The following is a 13,293-nucleotide window of genomic DNA, read 5'->3' as shown; positions in this document are numbered from 1 at the left end:
AAACAGAAAAACCCAGGTCCTTGTCTCAATGAGCTTATAGTCCAAAATGTTGGCAGTTGACAAATCATCAATAGAAAGAGGTATTCGGTATGCTGAGCTTCAGATAATAAATTCATCTATTCTGGATGTGGACTCTTATTTCTGCATGCTTGTTCCCTCTTTGTTATATGAAGCAACTCCAGTGGTGTCGTGGTTGGAGTGTCAGACCAGGGTTCAAATCCCTGCTCAAGTGTGAAACTCACTGAGTGGACTTGGGCCAGTCAGTCTTTCAGCCTAACCTACCTTACAGGGTTGTTGTGAGGATAAAATGGAGAGGAAAAGAGTAGTATATGCCACCTTGAACTCCTTAGAGAAAAGGTGGGATATACAGTGGTACCTTGGGTTAAGTACCGTATTTTTCGGCCTATAGGACGCACCGTCCCATAAGGCGCACCTAGTTTTTTTGGGGGGGAAATAAAGGGGAAAAAATTATTTTCCCCCCAGGCGCGGGGCTGGGGAGGCCCGAGCTTCCCCCGACCCCAGTCCCCAAACAGGCAGCTCTCTGCAAGCCGTGGGAGCCCAGTGCTGGCTCCCGCTGCTTGCGGAGGTCCGCGAAGCCTGGACGCGCTGATCTCAGCGCTCGCAGGCTTCGGCATGCAGGCAACTCTCTGCAAGCAGCGGGAGCGCTCCTACTGCTTGCGGAGAGGTCTGTGAAGCCTGGAGAGTGAGAGGGGTCGGTGCGCACCGACCCCTCTCGCTCTCTATGCTTCAGCGAAAGCTTGCATTCGCCCCATAGGATGCACACACATTTCCCCTTCATTTTTGGAGGGGGAAAAGTGCGTCCTATAGGGCGAAAAATACAGTACTTAATTCGTTCCGGAGGTCTGTTCTTAAGCTGAAACTGTTCTTAACCTGAAGCACCACTTTAGCTAATGGGGCCTCCTGCTGCTGCCGGGCCGCTGGAGCACAATTTCTGTTCTCATCCTGAAGCAAAGTTCTTAACCTGAGGTAATATTTCTGGGTTAGCGGAGTCTAACCTGAAGCATATGTAACCTGAAGCGTATGTAACCCGAGGTACCACTGTAAATGCAACAAGCAGACACACAAACCTGATGTCAGGGGTGGAGTGGGTGGGCATGCCTAGCCCAAAACCTGTGGGCCAAGTTTGGCTCGCAGAACCAAAGTTCCCACCCCTGTTGTATGAGACATCCTGGCCAAATCATGAACCAGTCTATCACATTTGTCCCTTTCTTCTCTTAGGTGCCCTTTTTGGTAACAGAAGACACACGATGGAACATCCTTAGCCTTTCCTTCTCAAGGCTTCTCCGCTCCCAGCATGTTTCTTCTCAGAAGCTGAGAGGGGAACAAGGACCGTGTGGGCAGGGTGAGAATTGCCTTTCATCAAATACTTTGAACTGTAAATGAGAACTGTATATTAAAAGTTTGTTTTGAGCTGATTTGCAACTGCTGATGCGCACTGGACAGTAATGAAACACGACAGAGTTTCCAGAGTGCTTTAAAAAGGAACTGATACTGACCAGACGTTGACTAATGTGGTCGCTGGGGGATGACTTGGCAAGAAAAAAATTAGGAGCGAGACTGTATTTTCAAGATACAGGAAGTCAGTAACGTGGCCAAGCAGTAGTGAATTCACTTCCATGACCCAAGTGACCTTGATCAGGTTTTGGAAAGGCACAGAGGCCTCTTTAGAACTGCAGCCTGTTGCTCGTTGCTTGACATTGCCCCAAGCAGATTGTGACTGACACTTGTGTTGGAAAACGCAGTTGTAAGCATGTTTCTGGCTAAATGTGCGTGGAAGAGCCCAAAGAAATCACGAGAGACTCTGTAAGAGCTGAACATCATAATTGGGTTGGGGATTGCAAGAGACAAGCTTGTGCCTCTGGGAAGTCTTCCATACTCGCACAGAGCAAAGAGAGAAATGGGGGTGGGGGGGGAGCATTAATGTTGAGCATAAAGCCAGTGATGACGGGCCTGGAAGGGTATAAAAATGGGTGCTTGGAAAGCCTGGAGTGAACCCATAATGTCATGACTTCATTAATGAAACAAATATAAAGTAAAATGCACAAAGAAGTGTACTGATATTTAGATGCCATGTTGTAGTTGGATCATTTTTGTGCCAATAAAAAGTACAGCAAACTGTGTGAAGCTGGATTCTGAATGTTTTCATCCATGACTGCATGACTCGGGACAGTGGGGAGCAAATGAGCAGGGAGACATTCCTATGCCAGTTCACATATTGTAATGAAAAGGGGACAGTGCAGTCCTTGCAGAGGGGGAATGGATCACCTTGGTTTCACCTTCAGATCCGTCCATTGAAAACACATGGGCATATTGCCCCCAGTGATGAAACTTACACCACCAGATGGGAAACCTAGATGGTCTGCAAACTTGTCTCCTTCACCTGGGGTGCAATGTTCACATAGTTCCCCCACATGCAGAAAGGAAGTGGCATGGTCTTTTCATTTATTTTTTTCAGCACTTATATTATGTAAAGCACCCCCAGCAGTGCACACCATCGTAGTCTCTGCACTTAGGACTGTTACCATTTCACGTCACTTTCTGACCCATCTATACAATTCAGGGAACAAGTTCACACAGGGATAAACCAGATGGATGATTGCTTCAAGTCTTTTAATCTTCAATTTTCCCCCCTGATAATTAATGCCCGTCTGCTATCAACATTCCCAGTAAAGCTTACATTTAGTTTAACACATTGATACCACATTTAGTCCACCCACCTGGACTAAAGAGCAGGGATGGGGGAACCTTTGTCATTCCCTTATAGATCCTTCAAAAACTCAAGCCTTGCATGTCTGCTGCAACAACAACAAAATCAAGAGCCTTGTGGTATCTTTAAAGTCTGGATCATTTTTTATGGCAGATGCTTTTGGTGGCTAGAGTTGAATTCATCAGATGCATAAAGTCCTGTCCTCTGTATAAATACAGGCATATGACAGAGGTATATGGGAGAATGTAAACAGCAGGGTTAAATGGCAATGAAAGTCATTCTGTAACAATTCTACATGGAGCCTGCCAGCAAAAAAGACATGAATTTCAAGTGAGCAAACCTAACCAGCAGTTGGATAATAACCTTACAGATTAATAGTGTTACTTCTGCAGAAGCTTGCCTGAGGCATAGGCCACACACAAGTCACGGACTTGGCACACAAGTCATGGTCACCTAAGTAGTTAGATAGAAAAACACACCGAGTCCACAGAGAATTACAGGACTATTCTTCCCCCCCCAAAAAGTATAGCCACAAACAATTGGCAATAGCCAATGCCCTTTTAACTAGGCAGAGCACAGACAGATTATTTTATCCACTCAATGGGTCAATTCCCTGTTCCATGTCCCTGCACCTTGTGCTGTGAAAATGGAAGACCCTCTGCTGCCTGAAAACCATCTCAGTTTCAGAGCTAGCTTCCATCCTCCTCCTGCATAGCCCACTGAGAAACAGCCTGCGTTCTTTAATTCCAGAAATGCCCATTATAGAGAGAGTGAGCAGGTGCAGGCATACAACGTGACAGAAGCTCAGAACAACTGAAATCTGCAACGAGAACGGTGCAAATTTTAGAGGAGGACAAGGGGAAGGACTCCACGCAGGACTCGCGGGAGAAAACAAAAGTACTTGTTACCAGTGGAGATAGTTGCCGCGGCAGGGACACTGGATGCCTCGGTAATAAATAAAGCTACATCTGCTCAACTCTCTGCCGTCCTTATAGTACATGGTTTTGTCCAAGGAAAACGGGCCAATGGTGATGCTGCTTTTGGTGATCCTCATCCTTCGGTTTGTTTTCATGCATCTGGCTATTCTCATCAAAAGGCTGGATTCCTGCCAATTCAGATTTTGGCTTTGGTGTTGGAAGAAGATGTGGCGGACTCCGGGAGGGAAGTTGTGAAATGTGTGCAAAACCTGAACGTGACGAGCAGTTGGGGGGAGAGAGGGTTGGTGATGGCAGAGTTGCTTGGGTTTAGGAGAGATTAGCCACTTGGGCAGGGGAAGAAGGCACTTACCCCACCTCCCAGTACATAAGGAACCATTTACCACTGGGTGCACCCATGGGCCACAGCCAACCCCACTCTTCAAACCGAGCTGACTTTACCTCGCGCCATTCCTCATCTTCTGAACGGCACGTGTACCGGCCTTTGGAACAATATTCTCTGATCACAGTGAAGTCTGCAGACAAGAGCTTTACAGAGAGCTGGTAGCGGCGGCCGAGAACACCATAGAACCTATTTATTTTAGGGGCAGAGCAGACCAAGGAAAAAGAACACCAAGAGTTAGATTCACTGCACCTCCGTGCTGGGACATCTACTTCACATGCAGAAGGTCCCAGGTTCATCTCCAGGCATGTCCCCTGTCTGAAACCCTGGAGTGCTGCTGCCAGTCAGTGCAGCTCATGCTGAGCTAGATAAGCAGTGTCCTGACTCAGTGTAAGACAGCTTCTTATGTAAGCATCTCCCTGGCCCTGGGATGGCGAGAGGAAGAGCAAAGACCATCACATTGCTGAGCTTGTTCCTACAGAAGCCTTCTGGTAGAGAACGGGCTCACGAGGTATTAAAAATGAAGAAATTAATGAAGCTCCAATCAGCACTTCTGCTATCAAATTTGAACTGGGTACCACTCGAAATTGCTAAGGTGAGTTACATTCCACAGAGTGCCAGGGATACGGCAATGTCCCCTTCTCCTCCTCCATGAAGGCACAATGGTGGCCTTCACAGAGAAGTGGTGTGCTTGTGTGACCTAATAACCACTACTGAAGTTCACCAGCACAAATATGTCATTTTGGCTGCCACCAGGCCCTTCTTTTCCCTTATCAACGTGTGTAGCTTTTTCTGAATGGCTACTACTTAGACATCTCCTTTAGGCCGGGGAATCTGTGGCCCTCTCAAGTGTTGCTAGATGCCAACTCCCATCGCTCCTTGCAGTTGGCCGTGATGGGAGCTGGGAGTTCAACAACATCAGGACGGCCAATTGTTCCCCATCCCTTTGCCTTACAAAGGGGCCCGGGAATGAGCCTTTGCTCCTTCAGATGTGCACAGAATACAGCTTCCGATAACACAGGCTGCTTCCTTGTAAAGTCAGCACACCCAAACATTCCCAGCCGTAGTGTTTCGTTTCATTTCTGCTAGCTCGGAGAAGTGAGAGAAAACGACATATCCCGTATTGTGAAAAACTCAACTGAATCCCCATGCCTTGCTGAGTGAGAGAAGACAGCATGTCCCCACCCACCCGTGGCTGGGATGCCTTGGCATAAAATCCCAGAATTGTAGAGTTGGAAGGGACGATGAGGGGCACTGTGAGCCAGTGTGGTGTAGTGGTTCAGAGCGGTGGACTCATAATCTGGTGAACTGGGTTCAATTCCCCGCTCCTCCACATGCAGCTGCTGGGTGACCTTGGGCTAGTCACACTTCTCTGAAGTCTCTCAGCCTCACTCACCTCACAGAGTGTTTGTTGTGGGGAGGAAGGGAAAGGAGATTGTGAGCCCCTTTGAAACTCCTTAGGGTAGTGATAAAGCGGGATATCAAATCCAAACTCCTCCTCCTCATGTAGTGTATGTAGGAATCCTTTTGCCCAGCGTAGTGCATGACCTTGAGATTATGTGTCTCATGGTCTACCAGCCTCTAGCCAGACTCACTGTTCTGTGTCCAAACCCCAGGCCTCTTCTGCATTTGTCCATGGTCCACCAAAACCTGTTCCTCTGTCTGCAACCCACTGGCCCCTCCTGTTGTGTGAAACTCATAGATACCTTAGAACTTTGTCTCACTGTGTACCTCCTGGTCTGATCCCACCCCCAGCCAGGACAGGTTGCTCAGTCACTCACCAATCCTTCACCACAATCGTGGGCCTGCCCTCATCCATCAGCTCATCCCAGTAGCCTTCATCCTTTAAAGTGATGAGCTGAGACTTGACGCAGAGCCTGAGGCACAAAATGGGAAAGCCATCAAAAACCACCCTGAGAGTTTGGACAACGCTGCTTTCAATACATGCTTCGCACACTTATTGGGTTGGCTGTTGCAGGAAGCAGAATGTCAGATGATAGCCACATTCACACCATTTAAAAACACTCTGATGCCACTTTAGCCAGTCATGGCTTCTTTCCCCAAAGAATTCTGGGAGATGTAGTTTGCTAAAGGTGCTGAGAGTTGTTACCAGTCCCCTATTCCCCTCACAGAACTATCATGCCCAGAGCTCCCTGGGGAAAGAGGGGTTGACTGTTAAGCCACTCTGGGAATTGTAGCTCTGTTTGGGGAATAGGGGTCTCCTCACGACTCTCAGCTCCCTTAAACTACAGCTCCCAGAATTCTTTGGGGGAAGCCATGACTTACTAAAGTGACATCAGAGTGTAATGTGTGAATGTGGCTTATATGGGGCTTTACCCTGATCCTGCAAGGTTCCTACAGTTGTAAGCTTTAAAGAGGGGATGGACAACTTTTGGCCTTTCAGTTATTGCTTGACACACACACACCCAACTCCAGTCATTCCTGACCACTGGGCATGCTGGCTGGGGCAGAGGGTAAATAGAGGAGAACCCTGGTGTAGAGTTAACTCCTTCCTGTTATTACAGTGGTACCTTGTTTCCCAAACATAATCCGTTCCGGAAGTCTGTTCCAAAACCAAAGCGTTCTAAAACCAAGGCATGCTTCCCCATAGAAAGTAATGCAAAATGGATTAATCTGTTCCAAACTTTTAAAAACAACTCCTAAAACAGCAATTTAACATGAAGTTTGCTAACAAGACCACTGATCCATAAAATGAAAGTATCAATCAATGTACTGTACTATAAAATAAATAAGACAGTATTGTAGATGATTTTTAAAAAATGTAAAAAATTCTTACGTGCACTGATGATGGTCATTGTTTGGATGGGGGGCATTTATCCATTTCTGCAGTCACACAATCAGTCAGTAGCTGAACTGGGTTCCACACAATCACAAAAATGAAATCACAAGCCACAGCCACAACTCAGTCCCATAAAACGAAGAACAAGTCGCAGTCAAAAAACCAAAAAAGCCACACAAACAAAAGCGCAAAAAATAGCAAAAAAAGAGAGCTCCGAATATCACCTCTGTGTTGCGTGGGTGCTCGGGACTCAACAGGAAGCCTCTGATTAGCAGCGGGGGACTCAATTTACAAACGGAACACACTCAACAGGAAGCGGAACATATTCCGCTTCCAAGGCAACGTTCACAAACCGGAACACCTACTTCCAGGTTTGCAGCGTTGTATTTCCAAGTTGTTCATAAACTAAGCTGATCTAAAACCAAGGTACCACTGTATTGCATTTGAAGTGGAGGTACTATCTCCTGGATAGCCCAGTTGGTTAGAGTGTGGTAACACGAAGGTTGAAGCTAATCTAAGTTAGCAATGAGCATTCATTTCAGTGGGTCGGCTGCATAATCCTGCATTGCAGGGGCGTTGGACTAGATGATCCTCAGGGTGTCTTCCAGCTCTTATGCTTCTATGATCTACTGTATTTTTTGCTCTATAAGACTCAGATTTTCCCTCCTAAAAAGTAAGGGGAAATGTGTGTGCGTTTTATGGAGTGAATGCAGGCTGCGCAGCTATCCCAGAAGCCAGAACAGCAAGAGGGATTGCTGCTTTCACTGCGCAGCGATCCCTCTTGCTGTTCTGGCTTCTGAGATTCAGAATATTTTTTTTCTTGTTTTCCTTCTCCAAAAACTAGGTGCGTCTTGTGGTCTGGTGCGTCTTATAGAGCGAAAAATACGGTACATGCAGACCACGAGGAACCCCTTCCCCATCGCCTAATGAATTATGGCTCAGCCACCGCTGTGATCCTCACCGACCGTAGGCAGTGAAGCATTTGTTAACCTCTTGATAAGGGATGGCGTCATCTTTCACATAGAAATGCCTCTGAAGGAAATCCCACTTCTGGAGTTTTGAGGAATCCGCTCCTGACATGTCTTTAATTTTCCACTGGCCCCTTGGAGATGTTTGGGTATCCCAGAAGTCCAAGCCCTCTGGGAGAAAAAAATGAGAACGTAAGAGCAATAAGGAGGGCCAATGGCCCATCTAGTTCAATATCCTGTTCTTGCCACAACCCCATAGTCTCCTTTGACTGGACTTAACCGTCCAGGGGTCCTTTACCTTTACCTTTTAGAGAGATGCTGAGCTCTACAGTTGCCCCAGGCCTGAGGTTTCTGACCACTGCTATGTATCTTTGCTAACTTTGTGTCCCTTTAAATTGCCCTTTTTCCGTCTCCATTCAAATCCACTCAAATGTGTCCGTATCTGAATATTTGGGGGGAAATGGGAACTTATAGCTGCATTCTCTCTATTGCCTGTTCATAAGATCTTACTTATCTCCAATCTTGCTACTAGCCTAAACTTTCCCCCCCTAGCCATATCTAGAAACCCCAAAATTTCTCATTCAGAAATATAATGCGGTCCAGCTAACCTTTTTTTTGAACACAGACATTTCAATATTCCACTATGTAAAAATAACAACTGTGGACATAGAATACTATTGTGCAGAAGAAACAAGTTATCTTGTCTAAAGGTAAAAGGTAAAGGACCCCTGGACGGTTAAGTCCAGTCAAAGGCAACTATAGGGTGTGGTGCTCATCTCGCTTCAGGCCAAGGGAGCTGGCGTTTGTCCACAGACAGCTTTCTGGGTCTTGGGGCCAGCCTGACTAAACTACTTCTGGTGCAACGGGTCACTGTGACAGAAACCAGAGCGCAGTAAGTGTTTACCTTCCCACAGCAATATCTATTTATCTACTTGCACTGGCATGCTTTCGAACTGCTAGGTTGGCAGGAGCTGGGATAGAGCAATGGGAGCTCACCCCATTGCAGGGATTCAAACCACTGACCTTCTGATCAGCAAGCCACCTGCATACTAGACCACAGAGCCACCTGCATACTAGTCCACTGCTGACTGGTGCCCACTGGGACTGATAGGGTGGAAGGCAGGGAGCCCAACAGTAGGTGGCGCTAGACCCAATGGCAGGCAGAGCCAAGTGATTCCAGCTTTGTCCCCATCTATCACCTTGCTGAATTCTACAGGGATTAAGGTGGAGGAAGCTAACAGGCAGTGCTACCCCATGGACTGGGCGCAAGTAAGAAGGCAGGACAAGCAAGGGCTACCTGAGGGCAGACTGAGGCTGGGGGTCCACCAGACTCCAGTGGTCTTAGATGCCTCCTTTCCACAGACAAGGAGGTTATCAGATGGAGGGGAGAATCCAAACATGTGGTCTCCCACCAACCAGCAGGCCAGGTTTAGGCAAGCTTTGGCATTCCAGACATTGCAGAACCACTGGCCTCGCTTGTTGGGGCTGGTGGGAGTTGTAGGTCAGCAACATCTACAGGGTCAAAGCTTTCCCAATACCAGATTCTTTGAGAAAGACATTTGTCCTTCAGAAAAAAGAAAGAAAAGGCCAAAAGGGACACACCTTCTCCACAAGGATTCTTGATCAAGTTCCTCTCCAGGTGAGAAAAAACATAGAACTCTTTGGTCTTCTTCAAGTTCTCATTTTTATGGCGGTATTTGCTCTTCCAGAGCATGGGCAAGTCCACCAGGTCTCTCCACCGGGAGCAGACCAGCCGGCAGCTGAGAATCAGCTCATTCATAGGAATCAGCGACAAGATGTCCAGCATGACGTGGTCTGGCAAGTTGCCAATGTTCGTCATCTCCTGCAAAGAAGAAAAACAAAACAGAACCATAAAAGGGAAGAGGATCACATGAAGTCCATTTGCAGGAAGCAGATGCCGATCTCATGAGCATCCTTGACATGGAAGCTGTCTCAAAGCGTCAGAGGCCTCCAGAAGAAAAAGAGGAGGTACAGGGGCAGGTGCAGTAGGTCCCCGGTTCAGACTTCTGCATAGGTGGGCCATAGATCTGTGTGGTGAATCTTCTGCAGCATGAGGGCCACATTCCTTTCTAGGGAGTCTCCCGGGGGCCAATGGTGGGTGGGGCCAGAAGCAAAATAGGGCAGAGCAGCAAATATTAATTTGGAACTTTTTGTACAGCAGAGGAGCTCACACACTTCTTTGTCCTCCATCCAGGCAAGCCAGATGCAGGATCTGAGTTCAAGGACACATTCAGGCCAGGCAAAAACTCTTAAGGAAGGTATGAAACAAGGCTGGTGATGGGCAAAGCCTGGGGAGTGAGGATTTGCCTGCGGGTTCCCCATCCCTATCCCTCTCTGCTTCTTATAGGAGCACAGGAAACTGCCTTATACAGAGTCAGGCCAGCTGGTCCATCTGGCTCAGTATTGTCTACACTGACCGGCAGCAGCTCTCCAGTGCTCTCCAGGCAGGGGACAGTCCCAACCCAACCTGGAGATGCTGGGAACTGAACATACCACTTTCTGTACGCTCTACTACTGTGGTCTTTCCCCTAAAAACAAAGTAAGATTCTAGTCCTCATGGTTCCAAATTACGGCTACATTAAATAGGAACTATTATACTGAGTCAGAACAGCGGCCCACCTGGCTTAGTATTGTCTACACTGACTGGCAAGATTTCAGGCAGAAGTCTCACAATTGTAACTGGAGATGCTGGGGACTTCCGGGCAGATCTCTGGGCCCTTTGCGATGGGGAGGTTTAAGGGGAAACAAGAAGGGCCTTTCTGGATCAGACCACAAAGGGCCATCTTATGCAGCATCCTGTGACCCTTTGGGGGGGGGAGCCAAACCAGATCCCTTTAGGAAGCCCACAACAGGGCATGATGCCAGCAGCCCCCACTCCACTCCCTGAGTAGTATTCTCATATTCTGAAATCCAGAGGTTGGATATACGAACGGGGCTGCCTCGCAGGGTTGTCGCCGGGGGCATAAAAGAAAATTCCATGCAAATCCTAATAAGCATGATACATTACTGGGTAGCTCAGTTGGTTAGAAGTGTGGCACTGATAACGTCAAGGTCACAGGTTTGATCCCCATGTGGGACAGCTTTATTCCTGCATTACAGGGGTTGGACTAGGGAGGTTCCTCAAGGTCCCTCCCAACCCTAAGATTCTATGAGCAAGACGATTCTCCAGTTTCAGTTCCTGCTCTCTCGCATTGACCTGAGGCCATGAGCCTTCTCGGGACCACTGCCCAACTAACTCCCTTTTTGCTGATCCTACCCAAGACTTTGGTGGGATGCGGGTGGTGCTGTGGGTTAAACCACAGAGCCTAGGACTTGCCAATCAGAAGGTCAGCGGTTTGAATCCCCACGACAGGGTGAGCTCCCATTTCTCGGTCCCTGCTCCTGCCAACCTAGCAGTTCGAAAGCACGTCAAAACGCAAGTAGATAAATAGGTACTGCTCTAGCGGGAAGGTAAATGGCATTTCTGTGCGCTGCTCTGGTTCGCCAAAAGCGGCTTAGTCATGCTGGCCACATGACCCGGAAGCTGTACGCTGGCTCCCTCGGCCAATAAAGCGAGATGAGTGCCGCAACCCCAGAGTCGGCCACGACTGGACCTAACGGTCAGGGGTTCCTTTACCTTTTACCTTTACCCAAGACTTAAGACGTCCCCCCACCCCAGCCAGGCGTGCCTTACCCTCAAAGGACCGCCTTTGGGGGCGTTTACCTGGGTCTAGGAAGCGAGCAGGATCAAGCTGGGAAAGATGAGCAGTCTCTGCCCCGCTTGGCTTCCAGCTTCCGAAGGCAGGCAGGCAGGACAAGTGGGAAGAAGAACCAGGAACCGTTCCCCCTTCACCCCGCTGCTGCTTTGCCTCCTCCGGGGAGGGGCGGGGCGACTACGCAGGCGGTGCCTCCCCCTCCGTGGGCGGTCCGGAGATGGGAATCCCGGGCAAAGTGATGACGCGCGTCTGCTGTCCTCACGCAGCTCCTTGCAGCGACAGTACTGCCGTCCAACGCGCGAGGTGTGACGTTAACTAGGAAGTTAAATCCCACGACGGACTTGGGGTCTTAGCCTCGTGTCAGAAGAGCGCCGCTTCTTGATCATCTTCTTGCTCTTTTTTTAAATGTATTTTTATTAAAGATTTTCTTGGTTTACAAAAGTATGTGCAATGTTTCTCTCTCTCTCTCTCTTTTCAAGTAACATTTTTAACAGGTCAGTTTTGTTTGTTGAGACATTAGAAAGAAAAAGGGGAGAGAGGTGGACATCTTCTTGCTTTTATGTTTTAAATTACGAAAGGGGGGGGGTTCATAGGTTCTCAAGGAATGTGGCGCGGGGAGGAGGATGGCAAGCGGGGCGGGAACGTCCAAGGACAAATCAAAGAAACATTTGGTCATTTCTGCCAACCCAGTGCCGGATTTACGTATAAGCTAAACAAGCACCACTCTCTTGGGGGCCCAAAAATTTTTCAAAGGGGGGGGGGTTGGATGTACATTTTCAAAATATAAGATAAACAAAAAAATGGCTTTAGATACCTATTAGGTCCATAAATTACCATATAGCATGTATTCAACACAAAAAAACCAGCGACAATTTGTTGTTGACAAAGGACAGCTGGACATATAAAGGGTCCCTTTACCCTCAGTAGCTTAGGGCCTCATTAAGTCCGGAAAGATGGCGTCGGTTCAGAAAGCAGGCTTCGGAGCTCCGCGGAACTCTAATTGACTTTAATTGCTGCTCAGGGAAGTGCTTTTTCCTTTTTCCATTTTTAAATTTATCAGTTCACTGAGAACTTATCAGCACATTCTTATCTATGTTATAAGAAACACTCTGGGCAAGCACTGTGAGAAGCATCGTGGGCAGGCCGCTAGCTGCTAGCTGTTAATTGCCAGCTCCCTTTTGCACTTTGTTTTTTGACTTCCTGGCCTCATCAAACCTAAATCCGGCCCTGGCCAACACTGACTGGCAGCAGCTGTCCAGGGTTTTGGATAGAGTGTCTCTCCCAGCCCAGACCTTCTCCATGCAACGCAGGTGCTATGAGCTATGGCCCTTTTGCATTGGGGAATTTAACGAGTCCTGCTGGATCAGACCCAAAAAACTCCATCTGGTCCTGCATTCTGTGCCCCATAGAGGCCAGACAGATCCCTCCAGGAAGCCCACAGGAGGGCATGATGCCAACAGCCCCCTACTTCAGTGGCTGGTATTCACATATTCATAGAATAACAGAAGTGTACAGCTGGAAGAGACCACAAGGATCCTCTAGTGCAACACCCTGCGATCTTTGCACACCTATCAGCCAAGCTAGCATGCCCAGGGGTTGCTGACAGCCTCTCGGCAACCTCGCAGGGCTGTCGCCAGGAGAGCAGTAATAGTATATTAAAAAGTCATGCACATCCTACATACAGTGGTACCTCGGGTTAAGAACTTAATTCGTTCTGGAGGTCCGTTCTTAACTTGAAGAACCACTTTAGCTAATGGGGCCTCC

General features: G+C 48.1%; 2 protein-coding genes across 6 annotated transcripts in view; one reads left to right on the top strand and one right to left on the bottom strand.

Moving 5' to 3' along the window:
- MTOR (mechanistic target of rapamycin kinase) overlaps positions 1 to 2,145 on the top strand; it is a 99,879-nt gene extending 97,734 nt beyond the window's left edge. For all 4 annotated transcript variants that reach the window (XM_083750044.1, XM_083750042.1, XM_083750043.1 and 1 more), the window contains one exon: positions 1,240 to 2,145. In XM_083750044.1, the coding sequence (XP_083606170.1) occupies positions 1,240 to 1,255 (16 nt within the window). In that variant the 3' untranslated portion in view covers positions 1,256 to 2,145. The remainder of the gene's footprint in view (positions 1 to 1,239) is intronic.
- Positions 2,146 to 2,453: 308 nt separating this feature from the next.
- On the bottom strand, positions 2,454 to 11,711 carry LOC310849709 (F-box only protein 44-like). 2 transcript variants are annotated; one of them, XM_083750317.1, is made up of 6 exons: positions 11,538 to 11,711; positions 9,416 to 9,656; positions 7,807 to 7,984; positions 5,827 to 5,922; positions 4,105 to 4,234; positions 2,454 to 3,914 (listed from the first exon to the last, which is right to left on the bottom strand). In XM_083750317.1, the coding sequence occupies exons 2-6, from the start codon at positions 9,651 to 9,653 to the stop codon at positions 3,633 to 3,635; spliced, it is 924 nt and encodes a 307-aa protein (XP_083606443.1). In that variant the 5' UTR covers positions 9,654 to 9,656; positions 11,538 to 11,711; the 3' UTR covers positions 2,454 to 3,632. The 2 variants fall into 2 exon arrangements, with proteins under 2 accessions (XP_083606443.1, XP_083606442.1); XM_083750316.1 differs by lacking the exon at positions 11,538 to 11,711 and having other exon boundaries at positions 2,849 to 3,914; positions 9,416 to 9,720.
- Positions 11,712 to 13,293: the final 1,582 nt, after the last annotated feature.

The sequence above is a fragment of the Podarcis gaigeae genome (assembly GCF_964106915.1).
Source record: "Podarcis gaigeae genome assembly, chromosome: 8".
NCBI lineage: Eukaryota > Metazoa > Chordata > Lepidosauria > Squamata > Lacertidae > Podarcis > Podarcis gaigeae.
The sequence above is the reverse complement of the archived record's forward strand: the minus strand, read 5'-3'. Positions and strand labels throughout refer to the sequence as shown.

Coding starts and splice junctions, on each gene's coding strand:
- LOC310849709 (XM_083750316.1), bottom strand. CDS start 9,686: ATGGTTCTGTTTTGTTTTTCTTCTTTGCAGGAGATGACGAACATTGGC. Junction 5,923..7,806: donor TGCTTCACTGCCTACGGTCG/GTGAGGATCACA, acceptor TTTGTGCCTCAG/GCTCTGCGTCAAGTCTCAGC. Junction 3,915..4,104: donor AAGATGAGGAATGGCGCGAG/GTAAAGTCAGCT, acceptor CGTCACGTTCAG/GTTTTGCACACATTTCACAA.